The 24699-nt window shown below is 41.3% G+C and overlaps 1 protein-coding gene across 3 annotated transcripts in view; it reads right to left on the bottom strand.

Annotated features, from left to right (window-relative positions):
- The window catches only part of SEL1L2 (SEL1L2 adaptor subunit of ERAD E3 ubiquitin ligase), a 137584-nt gene that overhangs the window by 23189 nt on the left and 89696 nt on the right, over positions 1–24699 (bottom strand). For 2 of the 3 annotated variants that reach the window (XM_028828676.2, XM_077951183.1), the window contains exons 6-12: positions 16198–16251; positions 15682–15741; positions 15510–15591; positions 14020–14174; positions 13087–13143; positions 4918–4986; positions 3472–3549 (exon numbers count right to left, since the gene is read on the bottom strand). In XM_028828676.2, coding sequence (XP_028684509.2) covers positions 3472–3549; positions 4918–4986; positions 13087–13143; positions 14020–14174; positions 15510–15591; positions 15682–15741; positions 16198–16251 — 555 coding nt within the window. The remainder of the gene's footprint in view (positions 1–3471; positions 3550–4917; positions 4987–13086; positions 13144–14019; positions 14175–15509; positions 15592–15681; positions 15742–16197; positions 16252–24699) is intronic. The other variant, XM_077951184.1, reaches the window with a different exon arrangement.

Raw genomic sequence — 24699 nt, 5'->3', positions numbered from 1 at the left:
GATTGTATGTTTTCTGAGGCCTCCCCAGCAATGCTGAAATGTAAGCCAATTAAACCTCTTTCCTTTATAAATTACCCAGTCTCAGGTATGTCTTTATTAGCAATGTGAGAACGGACTAATACAGAAGGGAAGGAAACAGAAATGAAAGGAGGGAAGGAATAAGGGAGAGAGAAAGGAGAAAGGTTAAAATAGCAGGGACAAATTACTTTCTCCTCTAAGGGAGTCCCTGGGACCCCAGGGGCTCAGTGAATTACCCATCACTGTTTAAGGCCCAGCGTACCTATTTAGAACTTGTCAGGTGAGGAGTGGCCAGCGCAGATACCTGCAGGAACCATGCCGTTGATATAAGAAATAAAATATGCCGGGTGGTGGAGACAGTGGTGCAGATGGAGACACATAGAGTCCCTGCCCCGCGTGAAGGCAGCAGCAGCTCTCAGCTCCTCTGCTCCAGCTGAAAATGGCAGTCCTGTTTCATTAGCGTTTGTCGTTTTCTTTTCTTTTCTTTTCTTTTTTTTTTTTTTAAAGACAGACTCTTGCTCTATCACCCATGCTGGAGTGCTGTGGAATGATCTCAACTCACTGCAACCTTTGCCTCCTGGGTTTAAGTGAGTTTCATGCCTCAGCCTCCCAAGTAGCTGGAATTACAGGCATTCGCCCCCATGCCCGGCTAATTCTGTACTTTCTGTAGACATAGGGTTTCACCATGTTGACCAGGCTGGTCTCGAACTCCTGACCTCAAGTGATCCACCAGCCTCAGCCTTCCAAAGTGCTGGGATTTAGAGGTGTCAGCCACCATGCCTGGCTAGCTTTTGCCATTTTCAAGAAAAGCTGGATGTTTAGATTTGGATGTCAAGTTTACTGATTTATTTATCTTATTTATTTATTTTTTGAGACAGAGTCTTGCTCTGTTGCCAGGCTGGAGTGCAGTGACAGGATCTCAGCTCACTGCAACCACTGCCTCCCAGGTTTAAGTGATTCTCCCGCCTCAGCCTCCTGAGTAGCTGGGACTACAGGCACATGCCACCACACCCAGCTAATTTTTGTATTTTTAGTAGAGACAGGGTTTCACCACGTTGGCCAGGATGGTCTCAATCTCTTGATCTGGTGATCCGCCCACCTCGGCCTCCCAAAGTGTTGGGATTACAGGTGTGAGCCACCATGCCCGGCCAGTTTACTGATTTTTAAAACACTTTCTGGCCCAGAAAAACCATATGTATAGCCAACCCCTCCAGTATACACCTGCTGTTTTAGGGTGTAATGCTGTTGCTTAGGTTAACTGACATGAAGTCAGGGAGCAAATAGGCCTTTCTTTGGCAAATATTTAATAAACCCCTGCTCTAGACCCCTTTATTTAATAACCCCTTGGCAGGACCTTTGCCCTCCTCTAGTTGAGGGCACATGGCTTTTGGACAGGAGGGGAGAAGCAACAGGAAGGAACCAGTTAAATCCCAGCAGCAGGAGTGAATGCAGGGTAAGTTCAGAAGAGGAAAGAGATCATGTGAGCCAGTAAGGGCAGGGGCAGCTCTGTGGATGGAGGGAGGACTGGGCTGTGCTCTGAGGGATAAGTAGGACTTAGAATAAGAGACTCTGGGAAGGGGAGGCAGATGACAAAAGTATGGAGATGGGGACGGGCCTGACGTTCAGGGGCGCAAGAGAGAACTGGAGGAATGTGGTCCAACATGGGCACAATGTCACATTCAGTCACTGTGCTTGTTTCTAAGTAAATAAGACAAAAGAAGTTGTAAAATCTGTAGCTCTGTGTCATGGTATTGATATCATTTAAAAACAAATTTACAAAGCAGTTTTTAAAAAAGTAGTAAGAGTGAGAAATCTCATAAATTGTCCAGGCACTGATCAAGAAGTATGTGGCCATCTCTACCCAATGCCATTTAGAATAATTACCTTAATTGTAAGTTCAGATTTCCTTTGTAAAGGAAAGCAGCTCGGGTTCAGCGCACCAGAGACCCAGATCACTGCTGGTTGGTTCCACAACCCTGAATAGCTTGGAAGCTGAGTTAATTTACATTCCCATCTCCCTGGCATTATTCTTGTGGGCTGACAAATCAGTGTTATTTGCCAGATTATAAGAGATTTTTGTTGTTACTCCTTTTCAGTCTGCTTTTCCTTGTCATCCTAATCTAATGGTACTTCAGATAACTGCCTTGCTGAGCAACAATTTCATATAAATTACAAGGGAGAGAAGCCGAGTACTAGCCTTCTCAGTAATTTACACCACAATAGCAGCAGCTCCGAGGTGCTAGTCACTTATAAATAGGCTCCTAGAGCAGTGTGTGGGTTTTTAAAAACTGGGAACGGTTGAAATGATTCCTGATTTGAGCACATCTTTACTGCCAGTGTTCCTGTATGCAACTGTAAGACAACAAAATGCTTCCTACTGTGCAGGGATAGAAAGTTTACCAAGGCCATTCGCCAAGAGCAGGCCGATGGGTGTTGGGATGAGGCCATCTTTTATGCATGAAAGGGATTCAGAGGAGTCTACTAGGTCTTATCTGACAGATACCAGCCTCACGGAGCCCAGGAACAAAGGCAGAGACTTCAATGCAGGAGGCATATTATACCATTTCACTCGTCCCTCATACAGCTAATTCATTCTGTCTGGAATGTGCTCCAAAGTTCACTCTACCTTACTGGCCTCACACTGCAAAAGATAATAGCGTGCTTACTATCTGTCAGGCACTGCTTTAAGTACTTCACGATATAAGGCACAGCCTCTTGAGCAGCTGGGACTACAGGTGTGTGCCAGCACGCCGGGCTAATTTTTGTACTTTTTGTAGAGATGGGTTTTCACCATGTTGCCCAGGCTGGTCTCAAACTCCTGAGCTCAAGCAATCTGCCTGTTTCAGCCTCCCAAAGTGTTGGGATTACAAGCGCGAGCCACTGTGCCTGGTAGGCAAATATTCTTGAATTCCCATTTTACAGATGGGGAAATTGAGGCACAGAGAGGTTAAGTAACTTGCTCATGTTCACACAGCTAGTCAGTTTCAAGGCTGGCATTCAAGCCAAGGATTCTGTCTCCAGATCCCTATTCTCAGTCTCCTTGCCCTGGCCTCCTCCGTGATAAGCTCCCACCTCGGCCAGAGGGAGCTCTGGCCGACAGAGGGATTTTCCCTTCCTCTGTCCTCATATCTTTTGTTTCCTGTTCCTAAGCTAGATGGCCTCATCTATTGCATAAGGGAGAGGGGAAAGCTGAACTTCTGTCTGGCTTCCTCCTAGCCTCTGCTAGGGCAGCACAAGCCACTGCCATTTTTCATTTTCCAAGAAGACAAGTCGTAGCTTCCCTTACTGTCATTGCATACTCTCATCACCAATATTTTACTTCTCCAGGACACAAAACTCCTTACTGGCCCATTATCTGGGCTTGGGACTTTGAAGTCCATTCTTTGGCACCTGTCTGCATGTAATAAAAGCAATTTGTGTGTATGTGTTTACAGCAGCGCATTAAGGACATACCTTACTGGCTGCCATGGAAAAGTACTTGAAGGCAGTAGCATTATTTTGCGGTGCGGCAGCATTCCCCTCTAAATACATCTAGGAAGAAAAATGAAAAGAGGATAGAAAAAAACAAAATAATTTGAGGGTAATACAAATATTTTAAAATGAAATAGAGGTAAGAGTGGTACAACACATTGAAAGTAGTAAATGCCACTGAATTGTATACTTTAGAGTGGTCAATTTTGTGTTATTTACATATTTACATTTTACCTCAATTTAAAACAACAAGAAAAAGTAGGAGTACCATTTATTACAGATTTCTGGAGTGACCCTGCCTAAGGGCAAATAAATGGACCCTGTTTGTGTTTTCTCTCTGTCTTTTGTTTTGCATCTACATATACTGTGTGTTGCACTTAGGAAGCAAGACATTTGTCCCTATGGTTACTAATGCAAATTGGCCGCAGGGAGCCAAGGGTGGCACATAGGGGAGTGAATAGTCTTTGAAGGAGAGAGAAGAGCATGCATTTCCAGAGGAACCCTCCACCAGGCTACTCTGCAGTCATAGGAGGCCTCCCATCAGAGGTGGCATAAGGATAGCTCTGGTCAGTCTGGAGTTGATTCACACTCCAGCAGTAGAGGAGAGAAGGGCCTGATTGGGCTCAGACCTGTACCCGTCTCCAGCACTCAACCAACCTGGATCTCCTCTTACATACTGGGGAGTGGGGTGGTCATAGGCTCATAGCTACGCTCAGAGGAGGAGCCCTGGGACAGGTGCACTTTTTTATTTTATTTTTTATTTTTGGAGACGGAGTCTCCCTCTGTTGCCCAGGCTGGAGAGCAGTGGCGTGATCTCGGCTCACTGCACCCTCTGCCTACCGGGTTCAAGCGATTCTCCTGCCTCAGCCTCCCAAGTAGCTGGGATTACAGGCACCCGCCACCACGCCCAGCTAATTTTTGTAGTTTTAGTAGAGACGGGGTTTCACCATGTTGGCCAGGCTGGTCTTGAACTTCTGACCTCAAGCAATCCACTGGCCTCCACCTCCCAAAATGCTGGGTTACAGGCGGGAGCCACCGCGCCTGGCCCAGGTGCACTTTTAAGGTTGCTTTTGGTGCCCCAGATAACGGCTGCTGTTATATGGGGCTTCTTCCCAAACCGTCACCGCAAGAATACCACCCTCAGGTTGCAGCCAAACGCCCCATTCAGCTGCTTCCATCAGAGAGGCCTGCTGCGCTATCCCTCTACAATGGGTTCAATGAGCTGATATCATTCGTTAGGTTTTTATTTTTTAAATTTAAATTTTAATTATTTTGAGATGAGGATCTTGCCGTGTTGCCCAGGCTGGTCGCCTGTGCTCAAGTGATCTTCCCACCTCGACTTCCCAAGTAGCTGGGACAACAGGCACACGCTGCTAATTTCTTAGGTTTTTAATAAATGAAAACTATGAATCAAGATGAAGCATGTACCTTTCCTATAAATGCCATGGCATTTGCACTCCCGGCCTTTGCTGCCTTTAAGAAGTAGTGTAATGCTTTCTGGAGAGAAAAGGAACAGTGTTATTGCTAGTCACAAAATAAATCCTTCAAAATAGCTTTTTGAGCCACACTTTATTTAATTCAATATGCATTCGAAAAATATCTATGGTTCTTGCCACTGAGCTTAAAAAAAATCTGTGAAATGCCCATTTTGTTCAAGGCACTATTCTGACCAAGTGCTTTTTCAACCATAACCTGAGGAGTGGGAGAGTGTCTCCATCTCTTTATCTCTTTCTTTCATATCATTTTATAACATGAGGACTTGCTTCTTACATTTGGAAAGCCACGACGGGAATGTAGCTTTGTAGGGAGAGATGAATCCCAGCTGTGAAGCTAAATAGTCCATTATTTTGAAAAGCAGGCTTCTCTGTTGACACTGTGTACTTAATAAGAGGTTTTACTATGGTTGGCAGAATTGGATACACAGTGTCCTAGTGTTTATAGGCATAGTAAGACCAGACACACTTGCCCGGCTGCTGAGATCAGGTCTTTATGCAGAAGTAAGCTTTAAGACAATTCCTTCTGACTCAAATTGAAGGACGCCAGTAAAGCCTCTGATTTTTGTCTAGGTCATTACATTAAATGAAGCACTCTGTCTAGAACACGTAAGGGCTGACCTTGTCCCTTGCTGCCACACTCCCTAGGCCTCATCTTGACCTTCTGGAAAGCCCCTCCTCGGAAACCATATAGAGCAATGAAAGAAATCAGCCTCAAGAATGTGATATGAAACCGCTCTTTTTGTTTGTTTGTTTGTTTGTTTTTGAGACGGAGTCTCACTCTGTCGCCCAGGCTGGAGTGCAGTGGCATGATCTTGGCTCACTGCAGCCTCCATCTTCTGGGTTCAAGTGATTCTCCTGCCTCAGCCTCCCGAGTGGGATTACAGGCGACCCCCACAATGCCCAGCTGTGAAGCCATTCTTTAAAGTGTCTTGTTAGGATACGACCCTTCTGCTCTTTAAAAAGTCTTGATCAGGTTGATGTGCAAAGATGTTCCTTCTCAAAGAGAAGAGAATGTTTAAGGAAGAACTGCTGGTAGTTATTTGACATGGAAGTTTGCTGTAGGAATGTTGCTAACTTCTTTGTGGACATAAGTACAAATGCTGCCACTGCTGAACCTCATGGCATCGTGCATCCATTCATCCATCCAGCTCTCCCAATCTTCATTTACCCTTTCAAACACTTGATTGAAGCCTGCTATATATAGGACAGTATGTTACGTATTATAGGTGATTCATAGATAAACAGAAACATTATTCCTACATTTGCTCCCTAACAGTGTTCCTGAGAAATAGAATACATATAAATAGCAGTAAGATAGTAGGTAATAGGTGGTATAAAATAAACTCCATAAGGAATTAGAAGGAGATAGAATAAAAGACATTGTATCCAGTTCTCCAATAAGTGTTTTGCAAACTTTTTCTTACCTAATCTTCACAATAGCACCATCAGGAGGGTGTTATTAATATCTGATCTTATTACCAACATGTCAGAGTTGTGCAGTTAGTACTGGAGATCAATAAGCAGCTTGCCACTCTGTCTCCACGGTATACAGAGAAGGGCTAAAGTGATCGAAGCCTCATGAAAGATGGTAACAAGTCACCAGTACAGAGGCTAGGGAAAGAACCTGAGCAAAGGAATGGGGATGGGAGTGGCCAAGTTGTGTTCAGAAAATAGTAACTACTTCAGCGTGGCTGAAATACAACATCCGAAAGCCAAGACTTACAAAAATACGTGGGACCATTACTATAAACAGCCTTGAATACCAGGCTAAGGATTTTATAATTTTTTTTTAATTAAAAAAATTTTTTTGAGACAATCTTGCTGTGTCACCCAGGCTGGAGTGTAGTAGTGTGATCTCGGCTCACTGCAACCTCCACCTCCTGGGTTCAAGCGATTCTCCTGCCTCAGCTTCCTGAGTAGCTGGGACTACAGATGTGCGACCACTACAACCGGCTCATTTATGTATTTTTAGTAGAGATAGAGTTTTGCCATGTTTGCCAGGCTGATCTTGAACTCTTGACCTCAGGTGATCCTCCTGTTTCGGCCTCCCAAAGTGCTGGGATTACAGGTGTGAGCCACCACACGCGGCTGTAAGGATTTTATTTTATTTTAAAATAAAAAATACAAAATAGAAGCCACTGAAGATCTATAAATGTTAGGGAATCCTGAAGATAAAATGCCTGGAATCATCTAAGTGTCAGCTGGAGAGGAGAAAGTTATAGCAATGTACAAGTTACTAAATGAGAGAACACTAATATCAAAAATAAAAGTGTATCTCATGAATCTCTCTACTGAGCTGTGACCAAAATATGTCCCCAGGTAACTGTGTAAATTACACAAATCACATTATCTCCTGGGCTTGGTTTCCTTATTCAGATTCTCCTCCTCTGTGCTCTCAGGGCACTTCATCCTGTCCGTATTGTGGCATTCATCCGTTGATTTCATTATCTACTTATTTTGTCTCCTCCAATGTTGAATCTTCTGTACTTAGTATAGTGTGGGCTATGTGTTAGGTATCAGGAAATGTTTCAGAAATGAATAAATGAATGAATGTCTATCCATCTCTAAAACAAGGCAGCTGGACTTTAATCTTTATGGGCTCTTCTCGCTCTAGTATTATGATTCTGTAAAATCATTTTCAAAGTCCAATTTAGTAATTTGGTTCTCAAATATCTTGTAATAGAGACTTTTGAAAAAAGTTTCATTCTGGGAAATCAGTGAAATTTTAAAAGAAAGTAACTTGTTCTCCAGAAGCAAATATAAATCTTGGCGTTTTCCCCACCCTTAAATATAATGTTTTGATAAAGACCTAAAGGAATCGAGACTCTGTCTCACACACTGCTTCACTGTCATGGCTTACTTAGCATTTCATTCCCTTTTTTTTTCATTTTTAAATTTACTTGTCCATAATACTATTGCTTCAATTATATAAATCTTTATTAAACACCACATGAAACTACCACCAAGAAAGCTACCTTGATGGATACACATGAGCCAACCTGAGTTCTTGTTCTTGAAGAGTTAAGATCAAGTATCCATCCATCGATCCATCCATCCATCCATCCATCCATCCATCCATCCATCCGTCCGTCCATCCATCCTTCCTTCCTTCCTTCAAATATTAACTGAGCACCCATCATCATATTTCACAGATTCTAAGATGTACATCTCCTCCCACCTCATTTCAATCAGGACATTTCTTACTATCAATGGCATATTATAATATATATTGGTGTTTTTTTTTAATTCCTCAGAACATAAAATATTTGTGTGTCTTACAATTGCTGGTGTCTTAGTATGAAATATAGTAAGCCCCAGATATTATGTTAAGTAAGTAAAGTTTTATTATTTGAACCCATATCTCTCTTTTAAAAAAAGATCATGATTTTTCATCAGCTATAAGCAAATCTGTAGTTTAATCAGTTTATAACATTTCCCCTAGAATGAAATGCCAAGAAAATGTATTGTTCTAAAAATCTTTATGAATACTTTTTTTTTTTTTTCTTTCTTGAGATGGAGTCTTGCTTTGTCACCAGGCTGGAGTACAGTGGCGTGATCTCAGCTCACTGTAACCTCCGTCTCCTAGGTTCAAGCAATTCTCCTGCCTCAGCTTCCTGAGTAGCTGGGACTACAGGCGTGCGCCACTATGCCCAGCTAATTTTTGTATTTTTAGAAGAGACGGGGTTTCACCATGTTGGCCAAGATGGTTTCAATCTCTTGACCTTGTGATCCGCCCACCTCAGCTTCCCAAAGTGCTGGGATTATAGGCATGAGCCACCGTGCCTGGCCTGAATACTTCTTTCATCTCTGGCTCTGTAGATCATCCTGAGAAGAGATGGTATTAGCTCTTTTTAAAAATTTTTTAATGGGTAGCAGGATAGACAAAGCAGTTGCCCTTACAAATTTGATATTATTCCTCTGCTAGGTTTAATTTAATTACGCTTTATCCATTTTAATAATATTCACCCAAACATCCCGCTTTCCTAATCCAGTTTACTCTGAGCCTGCATATATTTAGAAATGCAAATAAAATTAAAATCTATGTGTAGAAATTTCAAGATAATGTAATCAAGAATTGCATATACAGTATTTTTCAATAATTAAGAATTTGGTCAGGGGGAGGGTAAAAATGTTTTCTGTGATGACAACTCATGAGAGAGATTAGTTCAACCAAACAATGAGGAAGGAAAAGAAAGGCCAGCTAGTTATTTCCAGGTATTTTGAAATTTAATTTTCTGAGAAGTGGACTGGAGCATCATATTTAAGGAGAGTCTTATACTAATAATTCTCTTTGGTGGACTGAAATATTAGCATACTGGCTCAAGTGGTGGTCTTCAGGCTGAGGACTGTAGTTAAGAATAAGGTATTGTATATTTCAAAATAACTAGAAGAGAGGATTTTGAATAGAATATGACAAAGAAATGACAAGTGTTTGTGGTGATGGATTTGCAGATTACCCTGGTTTGATAATTACATAATGTATACGTCACATTTGCATACATATGTATATATTACATAATGAATACATTATGTAATGATCAAAACATCACAGTGTATCCCATAAATATGTACAATTATTATGAGTCAAAGAAAAGAAAACATTATCCTCTCTGAGGAGGTGAGACTTGGAAAGATGAAAAGTGAGGCATGAAAAGAGCTGCAGTAATAGCCTTTTGGAAACTGGATGTATCTTTGTATCTTCCCTCTCCCTTATGCATCTCCCCTGCCTTCCAAGTTGATTCTGGCACAGCTACACTATGGTATGTTACAAGAATGACCGCAGTACTTTGCAGCTCTGCTCATTGAGAGGAGAAGCCCATTTCCCTACCTCTCCAAGCTTGCTGGCCTTGTGATTCGCTTTGGCCAAAAGAATGTGGCAGAAGTGATTTGTCAGTTCTGAGCTCAGGCCTCAAGAGACTTCTGCTCTGGTGTTCTTCGAACCTTTGACTGCCAAGTGGAAAGCTTGGGCCAGTTGGCTGGAGCATGAGACCACATGGAGAGGGACCCCAGTCATTCTAGCAGTCACAGAGGAAGCCATCATAAACCAGCCAGCTCTAGCTAATGTTCCAGAGAACTGCAGATGCATGAGCAAGCCCAGCGAAGATTAGCTGAGCCTGGCCCAGATCAGAATTGCTCAGCTGAGGCTAACCAAAATTGCTGACCTGTCAAAATCATGAATTAAATAAATGGTTATTATTGAAAACCACCTAAGTTTGGGACTGTTTAAAATGCAGACAAAGATAACTGATAGATAAGTCAATCTGTCGTAAGGTTTGATATTTCAACTGGAGTCCTCCATTCAAGTTCAGGTTCATTAGGCTGAGAGAAGAAAAAAGGACCAGCCTGTGCTTACCCCCAGAGAGTACCTGAACCACAAGGATGGTTCTGGAATTAAACTCGTCTTCTTGGGATATCTGGAAGCAGAAGGCCCAACCCACTATCAGAAAGAGCTGAAGGAAACTGAGAGATCATGTCATTTCTTCTTCTTGCTTTATAAATGAGGGAACAGATTTTAGAGGCTGTTTTTTGTTTTGGCCTGGGTCAAATGAAGTTTAATGGAAAGAGCTCAGGTTTTGATTTCTGAAGGCCTGAGTTCAAATTCTGCTTCTTAAACAATCTTACTTCCCAGTTGTGAGCCTTGAAGCAATTTATTTTATGTCTCCAGCCTCTGCTTCTTATTTGTAAAACAGATGTAATAAAACCTTGTGAATGAGCCCACAGGAGATCCTGGCTGGGCTCCTGAGTGACACTCAGCTGCCTGGCTGCTACATAACAGCTCTAGGATCCTGCCCTGGGATTGTACTTCATCCTCACCTGGAGGCAGCTGTAGCTGCCATCTGGTGACCACAGTGGCTGGAGCTGACTGAAGTACCAACTTTGTGGGATTTTATTGCACTGTACAAAGATTGGTTTGTCTTCCCTACAGCTGGAGCTAGGGTGCCCTCACGTCCAAATTTCATGTTTATGGAAAATGAGGAAGCCTTCCTAGTTACACATTCTACAATTAACATGAGAAACTCATTGCAGGCTGAAATCTGACAGAGTAATATTATGAATCCAGATATTCCCATCTAAGAAGCTAAAACTTTGGTTATGATTAAGATGAAAGAAAAATCTATGGATCTTCAACTGAGCTGTCTTGGGGTGAATATGCTTATTTAAATTCCTATCTATTTTATCACATTTTATGAAATGACTTCGACATTTACCTGATGTTTACTGGACTTCATATAAAATACAAATTATAGTACCAAAGACACATTCATAAAATAACACAAAATGAAATGCAAAGTAATAACAGATCACTTTTTTAGGTAATAGCCTTATAAAGTAGTTGTTTCTATCACTTAGCCATTGGGACTATGTTAAAATAGGTTATGTGTTCCTTTGAGACAAGGAGCATGTGGCTCCTATAAATGAAAAGAGCAGCAAAATAATCTTTAAAAAAAAAATCCAGCCGGGTGCGGTGGCTCACGCCTGTAATCCCAGCACTTTGGGAGGCCGAGGCGGGCGGATCACAAGGTCAGGAGATCGAGACCACGGTGAAACCCCCTCTCTACTAAAAATACAAAAAAAATTAGCCGGGCGCGGTTGTGGGCGCCTGTAGTCCCAGCTACTCGGGGAGGCTGAGGCAGGAGAATGGCGTGAACCTGGGAGGCGGAGCTTGCAGTGAGCCGAGATCGCGCCACTGCACTCCAGCCTGGGCGACAGAGCGAGACTCCGTCTCAAAAAAAAAAAAAAAAAAAAAATCCAGGCCGGGCGCGGTGGCTCAAGCCTGTAATCCCAGCACTTTGGGAGGCCGAGACGGGCGGATCACAAGGTCAGGAGATCGAGACCATCCTGGCTAACCCGGTGAAACCCCGTCTCTACTAAAAAATACAAAAAACTAGCCGGGCGAGGTGGCGGGCGCCTGTAGTCCCAGCTACTCGGGAGGCTAAGGCAGGAGAATGGCGGGAACCCGGGAGGCGGAGCTTGCAGTGAGCTGAGATCCGGCCACTGCACTCCAGCCTGGGCGGCAGAGCGAGACTCTGTCTCAAAAAAAAAAAAAAAAAAAAAAAAATTCCAGCTACTTCCCAGGTCTGTGGTGATGTAGGGCCTTGACACCACTATCAGAATCTAAGCAAGAACTCATCCCATGACCCTGGCATCTTACAGAGGAGGATCCTGTGTAGGTCAAGTTCATTTGTTCGTTTGCTTTTTTCTTCACTATAAATTTGAATGGTTAATTAACTTTTTTTTCTTTTTCTTTTTTTTTGTTTTTGTTTTTTGTTTTGTTTTTTTTATGGAGTCTTGCCCTGTCGCCCAGGCTGGAGTGCAGTGGCATGATCTGGGCTCACTGCAACCTCTGTCTCCTGGGTGCAAGTGATTCTCCTGCCTCAGCCTCTCGAGTAGCTGGGATTACAGGCATGTGCCACCACACCCGGCTAATTTTTTGTAATTTTGGTAGAGACAGGTTTCACCATGTTTGCCAGGATGGACTCAATTCTCCTGACCTCGTAATCCACCCGCCTCAGCCTCCCAAAGTGCTGGGATTACAGGCGTGAGTCACTGTGCCTGGCAGGTTAATTAACCTTTTAACCTCACTGGGATAAGGTAAGGTTAAGCAAAATGATTGAAAGGAGCTTTGCAAATGTATAAGGATGTTTAATATATTTTTAATTATATTAAAAGCAGTCTGTCTTCTGATTTAGCCAAATGGGGATGAAGTTGCTTCTCAGGCTCCTTAGCAGTGATCCCCAGGTGGACTCTGCGGCTGGCCTTGGGTTCAGGCTGGCAGGTGTGGATATTCTCTCTCCTAATCCCGGCCCAAAGTGTGTGTGAGTGGGCAGAGACTAGGTTCTGCTGGAACATGGATACTCCCCTGCCTCGATTGCTCCTCAGAAGTCCCTTCCCCTTTGTTCTTGAAGGCAGGTGGGCAAGTGCTCCCTCTGGAGAATTTAGTTCTTCCTAAGAAGCTGGGAAGCATAGTTGACCAAGAAAGCATCAGTGGGCTTTCTGAGCAACTCTTCCACCTCTCCCTCTCCCCGCTTTCACTTCCCTGCCAGCCTCCCTCACTATTACCTTCCCCACCCCATGTGACTGGATCTTGAGATTGACTTACGTGGTAATCCTGATCCAGACCTTTCCTCCCAATTAGATGTAATTGTCCAAGAGAGACCTAGGAACGATGAGTTTGGAAATGATTTTAGCAGCAGTATTACTTTAAATAAATAAAACATTTATGTGGTGATTCTACGGTAGTATGTTGATTGTTGGACGTGTTTGAAATGTCCTGAAAAATTCAGGGAAACATTCCAGACTATATCATTTATTGGGTAATTGGTTGCTGCTGGACATATGGCTTCCTTAGTGGCTAGAAGCCGGCCTGCCGGGGTACAGAATCACCCAGGCACGTAAACCTAGGGGCTTTAGCTCTTGACCCTCAAAGATTGTGCAAATACTGTCCCATTCCCAAAGACAGAACCTTTCTGGATTGTAGTTTATTCATATTAAAACCAACATTGGGGCCGGGCGCAGTGGCTCACACCTGTAATCCCAACACTCTGGGAGGCCGAGGTGGGCAGATCACGAGGTCAGGAGATCTAGACCATCCTGGCTAACACAGTGAAACCCCGTCTCTACTAAAAATACAAAAATTAGCCAGGCACGGTGGTGAGTGCCTGTAGTCCCAGCTACTCGGGAGGCTGAGGCAGGAGAATGGTGTAAACCCGGGAGGCAGAGCTTGCAGTGAGCGGAGATCGCGCCACTGAACTGCAGACTGGGTGACAGAGCGAGACTCCGTCTCAAAAAAAAAAAAAATTAATTTTTAAGGAATAAATGCAAAAACATTGCTATTATTATGGCAACTAGTTCTCCAGTGGGCTACAGGAAATGCAAGTAGCAGGGAACAAAACAGGAGTAGGGCGAGAGGAGGGCGTGTCTCTCCCCTTTCCTATTTAGGATAGGGTGTTGTTCATCCCTCCAGGACTCAGAAAGAATTAAGGCCCTTGTAATTTTCATGTTCTAAAAACTCAATCTCATCTGTATACATTACTTGTATCTGAACATCTCCTCTTTCTGCCAAAAATTTATAGTATTGGTATATGTCCCAATCCAAAATCTCACTGTTAGAACTCAGATTTTCAGGTCTTTCTGTTAGTCTCACTTTTTCCACTGGAACACCTTCACTTTTTTCAAATGTGTCAGCAACTGTGAATAAAAACAAGCCAGAGAATAGCTAGAAAACAGAGGCTACAAGAGATAACAGTCAATTTAGAGAAAACACCGTTAGCTTATTTTCTTAAATTGTGCAGAAATCTGTTCAACTAATAGAGACAGAAGATCCATGAAAAATAGAAATTTGCAGATTTTGGGCCAGGCACGGTTGCTCGTGTCTGGAATCCCAGCCCTTTGGGAGGCAGAGGCGGACAGATCACTTGAGGTTAGGAGTTCAAGACCAGCCTGGCCAACATGGTGAAACCCTGTCTCTACTAAAAATACAAAAATTAGCCAGGTATGGTGGTGCAAGCCTGTAATGCCAGATACCTGGGAAGCTGAGGCATGAGAATTGCTTGAACCCAGGAGGCGGAGGCTGCAGTGAGCAGAGATCAAGCCACTGTGCTCCAACATGGATGACAGAGGGATACGCGGTCTCAAAAAAAAAAAAAAAAAAAAAAGTGCAGATTTTTGTTTATTGGGTTATCTAGTTCTTCTTTGCAACCTATGCAAGTATTGTATCAACTTATATCAGACTCTACAGAAGATCTTGACCAAAAAGACTCACGGAAAGGGGATATTTTAGGAGCAGACAAGTCACTGTATCCATAATTTTTTTTCTGGGACTAAGACTATAATACAGGCATAATCACTGCTCTTTAATTACTTCCTATGGATAGTCTGAAAATAAATATAAATATGCTTGAATACACCTAACAAAGTGTGCAGTTTGAAATATATATAGTAATTCAAATTTCACTAAGCACATGAAATGATCTTGTTATATATAGCATCTTAAATTCAAAACTATTTTTTTTCCTCCTTCTTTCTTTTCTCAGATCCTCATAGTGCCAAAGATGTGTGTTTAGATGTTATTCTGATTACATTTAGACTAATGGTTGCTTGAATTGTTCTCATATGTGGTGATAGATACCTCCAATGTATGTACCTTACATTCATTCCTTTAGGAATTTTTGGCAGTCATCCCATATTCTAAATGTTATATTTATGGTAACTGCTTAATATTTATTGGTGTTACATTCAAATCCTCAGCAAAGGAAAGAACATCACAAAAGCAAGTAAAACAGAATTGTTTGGGGATACATATTAACGAAAATAAAAACTGAGTATAATCTTTTAAAATTATTTGGAAAGTAGCTATTAAGGAAACAGAAACTCTGTATTATATTAAAAGAATTGTATTACAACATGTTAAGAACATACACTTTTGATATTTTCATAAGTTTATATCAATTGAACTGTTATTTATTCATTTTTCTAATTCCTTGGCAGCTGTTTATTTTTAAATAAGTTATGTGGATTACTTACTATGATCTGCCACTTTCTTGTAATAACTTAGGGCAACTTCACAATTCTGTAGAACATTGATTCCTGACAAATATCTGTACCCCTAAAACACCAACAGATGCATCTTAATATTCAAGACAATGCTGTATTTATGGCATACAAATTTGGTCCCGAGAATATTCTGTTTACAAACCAAAATCATCTGGGACATGATGCTTCCTCCAGCACTTCCAAAGGTGTAATATATCAGTGCCTAAAGTAAAAACAAACAAACAAAAAACCCCCCAAACCAGGTTGGCCATTTAAATTTGAAACTCAAACCAACGATTCCTTTTTTATTCCTAGTCCCACAATGACCCATTGAGTTACTCCGAAATAAATTTCAAATTTCACTCTCCTTTGTAAAGATGGCTGCCGTTTATTAGGGGTTTACTATCTCTGGAGTCTGTGATAAGGGCATTGTATAAGATATTTCATTTAATCATCATAATTTCCCTATGAAGCAGATACTATCTATCTTCAATGAAAAAGTTGACTTATGAGGCTTTAAGAAACTTATAGCATAAGAACACTACATTTCTTTGACTATTAAGCTGGTGCTTTCAACTACTACACTAGAGTGAACCCCTTTAATTAATGAGTAGATTTTATTCAATGTCCATTTTAAAGAAATCAATTTTGTTCCAGAATAAAACAGAATGACATTTACCTTAGCTTGATCATATTCCATTCCTATTCCATAAGAAGACAAAAATCCTAATGCCTAAAGCACAAAAGAAAAAACACAATTTAATCAATTTATCTCATATTTATTCTTATCTGTATGGATAAGGGATATCTTAAATGTGTGCTTCATAATTTGCATTAATTTCTTTTTTTTTTTGAGACGGAGTCTCTCTCTGTCGCCCAGGCTGAAGTGCAGTGGCATGATCTCGGCTCACTGCAGTCTCCGCCTCCAAGGTTCAAGTGATTCTCCTGCCTCAGCCTCCCGAGTAGCTGGGACTACAAGTGCCCACCACCACGCCTGGCTATATATGGGTATTGATTAGGAGTCTATAAAAAGAGCAGTCCTAACCCCTCTCCTGTGCAGCCAGGCGGATAGCCCATCCCCTGACCCCACTGGAGATGGGAGGCTTATTCCCTGAAGAAATTAAACCAAGGAGACTTCAGACTTTGAGACACAGACACATTAAAGAATATCGGTGAAGAACAAGGCTGAAAACAGGAGTATTAGAAAAGTCTACATTCTGTATAATGAGTCTCCGGCTCTCTTTCCCAGAACTCTCATATTTATAACCCCACGCAGGAGGTATCTGAGATACCTCCTACTGTCTTACCCCAAGTAACCAATTTACCATCAACTTCCAGTGAATTTCACCTCTACAATATCTCTCCAATTCATTTCTTTCAGCACCTGCTATTGTGAGTTAGTCCCAATTCTCATGAGGACAATTGTAGTAGTATCCAGGCTTTTCTCCTCCTCTCCATTCTTCATGTATGAGTAGAGCCAAATCTGCTTGTGTCACCTTGGCCCTGTTTAGTACCTTTTAATGGCTTCCCATTGTTTTTTATTTTTATTTTTATTTATTTATTTTGAGACAGAGTCTCGCTCTTGTCACCCAGGCTGGAGTGCAATGGCCTGATCTCGGCTCACTGCAACCTCCACCTCCCAGGTTCAAGTGATTCTCCTGCCTCACCCTCCCTAGCATCTGGGATTACAGGCACCTGCCACCATGCCCAGATAATTTTTGTATTTTTAGTAGAGATGGGGTTTCACCATGTTGGCCAACTGGTCTCGAACTCCTGACCTCAGGTGATCTGCCTGCCTCGGCCTCCCAAAGTGCTGGGATTACAGGTGTGAGCCACTGTGCCCAGCCTGTTTTTTATTTTTTAAATTTATTTATTTATTTTTAAAAAGATGTCATGTGATGCTAACCCATTGTTTTTTAAATGTTCTCTTGAGTATACTAAGTTGACACATTATCATCTGTAAATAATAATTTTGTAAGTTCTTTCATGTAACCCATTTCCTTTTATTTTATTGGGTAAAACTTCCAGAACAATGTAATGAATTGTGGTCATGGCAAGTATTCTTTTTTTTTTTTTTGTTTCTGATTTTAATATGGATGCCTGTTGTGGTTTGCTATTATATATACATTTTGCTAATAATTTCAATTAAATGTTCTCCATTTACTAACTTTTAGAATCAGAAACAAATGTTGAATTTTATCACTCTATTTTCAGCATGTATTATAATTATTTATATTTTTTCTTCTTAGCATATTAATAAAATTCACTTAATCAGCATTTACTAAGCAGATGGTGCTAGGCACTGTCCTCTGCACTGCAGGTTACAGAAATCAAAAAGAAAGTCAAAGCCTGTGTGCTTCCCTGGCAGAGGGTGGAAGGGCAGAAGGAACAAACTTCGTCCCTCAAGCCCTTTTATAAGGGCACCTAGTCCTATACAGGGGGCACCACCCTCATGGCTTAATCACCTCCTGAAGGCCTCACCTATTAATAATGTTATATTGGGCATTAAGTTTCAACATGAATTTTGGAGAGGACACAAACACTCAAATCACAGCAAGTACCATGAAGAAAACTGAAGCAGGATAAGTAGGTAGAAAGTGATATGGTGCTATTTTATTGAGATTAAGCTATAAAAATTTATTCTTAATGTTGAATTATCTTAATATTTCTGGTTAAAAATCCTACTTGATTAAATTTCATGCTTTTCAATTTGCTAAAATTTTATTTAGAAACCTTATATTGGTGTTTATAAATGAAATCTGCCTGTTTTATTCTTCTGGATTCTTAAGACTTTTTAGAATGATATTTAAAGATCTTCTTTTTAAAAAATAATTTACATAATAGAAAAAAATTTATGATGGTTTTATTGTATAGAATTTCCTAGTAAAACCATCTGAGTGTAGTGTCTTTGGAGAGGCTTATCTTTGACATTTTCAATTTGTTCCATAGTTATAGGTTTAGTCAAGGCTCCTACCACATTGATATGAGTGTGACCTGTAATACCCTACAGGAGGAGCTGATTTATATTTTCTGGAAAATGTCTATTTCATCTAGATTTTAATATATTCACATAAAGTTGAATATAGCACTGTCTCATAATTGCTTACATTTCTTTCAATCTGTGGTTTTATTTTTAAATTCTCAATGTTACCCATTGGTTATTTTTTAAAAATTGTGATAGACTGGTATGTAACTCAGGGGCCCTGGGTTTTCCGGTACACACTGAAAAAGTGCCCACTTGCAACTGTTGCACTTTGAGTTGTTTCAAAAAGTTCCTGGAAGAAGCTCAGCCTCAGAAAAACAGAAAACAGTTGGATCCAGAGATGGTTGAGTAGGAGATGAACTTTGGCGAACTCTCATTGTTATCATTTTAAAAACCTGGCCCAGGGAGGAGCTTATTCTCTATTTTCTATACATGTGACATATGTAGAAACATAATCTGCCACTGCGCCTGTGCGGCCAGGACTCCCTCTCTACACACAGTGATTCAGCTGACCAGCCCAAGACATGCTCGGTTTTCACGCCTGTTTGTGGGGGCACTGCTTTGGGGCACTACCTCTGGTGTCCTCCTTACTTGTTGCAAGCAATAAAATCCCCTTGTTAAATCCTCCTTGGTTATGGGCATTGGAGGCTCACCTGGCAACAACCAAATGCACCTATTGTGTGAGTAGCAGCTAGAGTTTTGTCCCCATTATTGGGGGCATTTTAAAGAATTAAAGAATTATCTCGTTTTTATTTATGAAATAAATGACTTTGTTCTCTAATTCATTACATTGATTTCTGTTTCTATGTTTACTAATCCTTTTGTCCTACATTTATTTTGCTAGAGTTATTTTTTTTTCCTTTTTTTTTTTGGTTTTTTTTTTTTTGAGTCAGAGTCTTGCTCTGTGGCACAGGCTGGAGTGCAGTGGCGCGATCTTGGCTCACTGCAAGCTTTGCCTCCTGGGTTCATGCCATTTTCCTGCCTCGGCCTCCCGAGTAGCTGGGACTACAGGTGCCCGCCACCATGCCTGGCTAATTTTTTGTATTTTTTAGTAGAGATGGAGTTTCACTGTGTTAGCCAGGATAGTCTCGATCTCCTGACATCGTGATCTGCCCGCCTTGGCCTCCCAAAGTGCTGAGATTACAAGCGTGAGCCACTGTGCCCGGCCATTTCTTGTTTATTAAAACACATAAAGTTGTATATTTTCCTCTGCATCTGGCATTAGCCCTATTCCATAATTTTTACTATGTAGTATTATCATCATGATAAGTGCTTAATATGTCAGTTCAATTTCGATTTTGCTATTAATTAGGAGACTTGTAATTGTATAAAAAGTGTGACTAAGCTATCTTTTGGTCATCATTTTGTAGTTTTATTGCTTCTAGTCAAAGCTACCATTTCTCAAATAAATTGAGATTTTTCTTTGTGGAATCATTAAAAAAAAATTTTTTTTTTTTGCAAATTTTTAAAAATTTTGTTTAGAATGCTTTTCTATATAGTCTTAATTTTGCATGTAGATGTAGTCAGGGAATACTTTTTTTGTCTGCCTGGATTTTCTGTCACAGCTGTTCATACTTTCATAACTTCAGTTAAGTTATGTGCATTATTGGTCCTACATGTGTCAAGTTTAATTGATATACGCAATGTTCAAAAAGATTATGTTGAGATTTGGCATTAAAACAGAAGACTTTTAGGTGCTTTGGAAGGCGTAGAACAGAGCAGTAGAGTGCAGATTTCATATTGATGAAGCAAATATTCATTTGTAAGAAGAAGGACCACAACTTCCTATTTCCCTTCAAAGCAACAGTCAAGGTCCTAAAGAAACAAAGATATGCCAAAGCAGATTAAACTTTATTACTAAATTATATGCAAAAGGATTAGCTGTCACAGCTGAGCTATGCAACTGAAGGCAGGAGAAAATGCCAAATCCCTAGGAATTGCTGAAAAACTTCATCTGTGCTTGCTGAGAAAAGTGCATTCTACCCTTTCAATTCTGAATATAAGTACCCTTGTTACAGTTACTTTGGCTGTGGAACAAATTACCCCAAAACTTAGTGTCATATAAAATCCATTTATTATGCTCCAAGATTCTGTGGATCAAGAATTTGGACAGGATACAATGGAGATAGCTTGTGTCTCATCCATGATACCGGGGCCTTAGTTGTAAAACTCCAAGGCTGGGGACTGGAATCATCTGAAGACTTGCTCACTCGCATGTCAGGCAGTTGATGCCAGCTGTTGGCTGAGACCTCAGCTGCAACTAATGGGCAGAATACCTACATGTGGCCTCTCCATGTTGTGTGCTCTCTTCATGGTGACAAGCACACTGAGAGAGCCAGACCTATATCTTTCGTGTGTGTGTGTGATTTAGCCTTGGAAATGGTGTAATATTACTTTCATTAATCTTTATTGGTTGTAGTTACAAGCTCATCAATACAAAGGGAGAAAAGATGGACTCCATGTTTTCATGATATGTGTTAATGTTCTGCCACAGTATGTGACACTAGAAATCTTTCTGTTGCCGTTTTGGGGGCGGGGAAAGTTACTACAATTCTCAACAAAAACCAGACAAGTATAGAAATATCCCACTCCCTCTCAGTAATGTACAGGTCTTGCCCTATTCCATCTATTTTTTCTTCCCTTCCCTTCCTTTCCCCTTCCCTTCCCCTTCCTTCCTTCCTTCCTTCCTTCCTTCCTTCCTTCCTTCCTTCCTTCCTTCCCCTTTCTTTTCTCTTTCTTTCCCTTCCTTCCTTCCTTCCTTCCTTCCTTCCTTCTTTCCCTTCCTTCCTTCTCTCTCTCTCTCTCTTTCTTTCTTTTTTTCTTTCTTTCTTCTTTCCTTTCTTTTGATAGGGTCTCACTCTATCACCCAGTCTGGAGTGCAGTGGTCCCATCTCAGCTCACTGCAACCTCTGCCTCTTAGTTCCAAAGGATTCTCCCACCACAGCCTCTCAGGTAGCTGGGACTACAGGTGCATGCCAGCATGCTCGGCTAATTTTTTTTTTTTTGGTAGAGATGGGGTTTCACCATGTTGGCCAGGCTGGTTTCAAACTTCTGACCTCAAGTGATCTGCCCCTGCTCGACTGCCCACAGTGCTGGGATTATAGGTGTGAGCCACCATGCCTGGCCTACTTTTCCTTTTTGTAATAGAATATTTCAAATATATGAAAGTAGTCCAGGTGCAGTGGCTCACGCCTATAATCCCAGCACTTTGGGAGGCCGAGGTGGGCACATCATTCCAGGAGATAGAGACCATCCCGGCCAACATGGTGAAACCCTGGCTCTACTAAAATACAAAACATTAGCCAAGTGTGGTGGCAGGTGCCTGTAGTCCCAGCTACTCGGGAGGCTGAGGCAGGGGAATTGCTTGAACCCGGGAGACGGAGGTTGCAATGAGCTGAGATTGTGCCACTGCGCTCCAACCTGGCAACAGAGTGAGACTCTGTCTCAAAATAAAACAAAAATAAAATAAAATAAAATAAAATAAGTAATATAATCAACCCCATGGTATCTATCAGCCAATTTAATTATCCATTATCAACTGATAGTCAAGTCTATTTATACCCACACTGATTTCCCCCAGCCATCCAGTTTATTTGAAGCAAATCTTAAGATAACATATATTTCATCTGTAAATATTTTAATATGTACCTATAAAAGAAAATCTTCTAAAATAACGTAACTATAATACCATATCCACCTAAAAGCATTAATAGTAATTCCTTAACATCATCAGTCAGTATCTACATTTGCCCAATTGCCTTATAAGTTTGTTTTTTTCTTCTTTTTTTTTTTTTAAGTTTGTTTATTTGAATTGGTATCCAAATATGATGAACACATTGCAACTGAGTGGCATATTTCTTGCCTTTAAAAAAATATTTTTAAAAAATATATATATAAAAAAAATAGAGACAGGGTCCCACTACGTTGCCCAGGCTAGTCTTCAATTCCTGGGTGCAAGTGATCTTCCCGCCTTGGCCTCCCAAAATGTTGAACTTACAGGTGTCAGCCACCATGCCCTGCCTCTTAAGTCTTTTTTGATCTTTAAGTTTTTTTTTTCTTCCATTTTTATTTTAAGTTGAGGGGCACATGTGCAGGATGTGCAGGTTTGGTATGTAGGTAAATGTTTGCCATGGTGGTTTGCTGCACAGATCATCCCATCACCTAGGTATTAAGCCTGGCATCCATTAGCTATTCTTCCTGATGCTCTTTCTCCCTCCACAACCCCCCCTCTGACAGGCCCCAGTGTGTGTGGTGTTCCCTCTCACGTGTCCATGTGTTTTCATTGAGACGGCTGGTAGGAGAGGGTCCCTGGAAAAACACCAACCAGCCTGCACAATGGGGTGGAACTGCCGGTGGGAAGCACTCTAGCAGGGACTCTGGCCTTGCAAGAGTCCCTGTTTCCTCCTTTTCTTCCTTTTTCACCCAATAAAGCCCTATCTTATTCAGCATTCAAATTGTCTGTGAGCCTGAATTTTCATGGCTGTGGGACAAAGAACCCCGTCTTTAGCTGAACTAGGGAAAAGTCCTGCAACATCATCATTCAGCTCCCACTTATAAGTAAGAACATGTGGTATTTGGTTTTCTGTTCCTGCCTTAGTTTGCTGAGGATAATGGCTTCTAATTCCATCCATGTCCTTGCAAAGGGCATGATCTCTAGTATTCCATGGTATATATGTACCACATTTTCTTTATCCATTCTATCACTGATAAGCATTTAGGTTGATGTTATGTCTTTGCTATTGTGAAATAGTGCTGCAATGAACATATGCATGCATCAATCAATTTATTTGTCCTGTAGAGTTACTCTTAGTCATTATTTTGCTGATTGAAACACTATGTTCTGTAAATTGGTAGGCAGACTTAGAGGGTTGATCAAACTTATTGTAACTTATTTGACAAGACTGTCTCATAGAAAGTACTATGTTTTCCATCAGGAGGTGCATAATTTATTGTCTCTGCTTTGTGAAACTAGAAGCCACTGATGAGCTTGCTTAGGTCTGATGTAGGGCAGACAAGCCCTAAAGTGGGGCTTAGCCTGTGAGGGTTCTTGGCTTTGCTCAGGAAAGAATTCAAGGGTGAGCTGGCGGTAGGGTGGAAGAAAACAGCTTCATTGAAGCAGCAGTGTTAGAGCTTCGGCAGTGTTACAGCTTTGTAACTGCTCCTGAAGAGCAGGGCTACCCCTCAGGCAGTGTGCTGAGTAGCAGTGCAGGGCAGCTCTGCAGTCATATTCATACCTACTTTTTTGGTTGTTTTTGTTTTTTTGTTTTGTTTTGTTTTTGAGACAGAGCCTCACTCTGTCACCCAGGCTGGAGTGCAGTGGTGCCATCTCGGCTCACTGCAACCTCTGCCTCATGGGTTCAAGTGATTCTCCTTCCTCAGCCTCCCAAGTAGCTGGGATTACAGTTGCCCACCACCACACCCAGCTAATTTTTGTATTTTTGATAGAGACGGAATTTCACCATGTTGGCCAGGCTGGTCTCAAACTCCTGACCTCAAGCAATCCACCCCCCTCAGCCTTCCAAAGTGCTGGAATTACAGCCATGAGCCACTGCGCCTGGCCTTCATACCTACTTTTAATTACATATAGATTAAGGTGTGGTTTATGCAGAAATTTCCAGGAAAAGGGTAGTAATTTCTGGGTTGTCAGCTCATTGCCATGGAAAAGGGCAGTAACGCCAGGGTGTTGCCATGGCAATGGTAAACTGACATGGCACATTGGTGGGTGTGTCTTATGGAAAGTTGCTTCCACCTCATCCCTGTTTTAGCTAGTACTCAGTTGGGTCCAGTGTCCAAGCTTTACCTCAGGAATCGAGTCCCACCTCCTATCTCGGATCCACTGATTCATTAGGGGTGGCAATAAAGACATTATAATTCTGTCATTCCTTCTTCATTTATTAGCTGAAATAATTCTATAAAGAAAAATGTCACCTATACGCTATTGTGCAGAATAGGCAGATAAATACTTGACTCCCTTTATCAGTTTTCAAAATAATGTGAGTTGGTTCTTTAATGTCCCCCGAAGTGATGAATGAGTGTTGTTTCTAGGTATCATTATGAACAAATGAATTTAAATAGATTTTAGATGTTTCAGTCCATTGCCATCATTATTCATTTTGGTGCTTGATTGTTCCAGTTTTAGCCGGTGGGAGCCTATTTGAGTTGGCTCCTCCATCCCTTGGTCATGACCCTAATTTCCTG

Source organism: Macaca mulatta, chromosome 10 (genome assembly GCF_049350105.2).
Source record: "Macaca mulatta isolate MMU2019108-1 chromosome 10, T2T-MMU8v2.0, whole genome shotgun sequence".
NCBI lineage: Eukaryota > Metazoa > Chordata > Mammalia > Primates > Cercopithecidae > Macaca > Macaca mulatta.
This window is presented reverse-complemented; position numbering and strand designations above follow the sequence as displayed.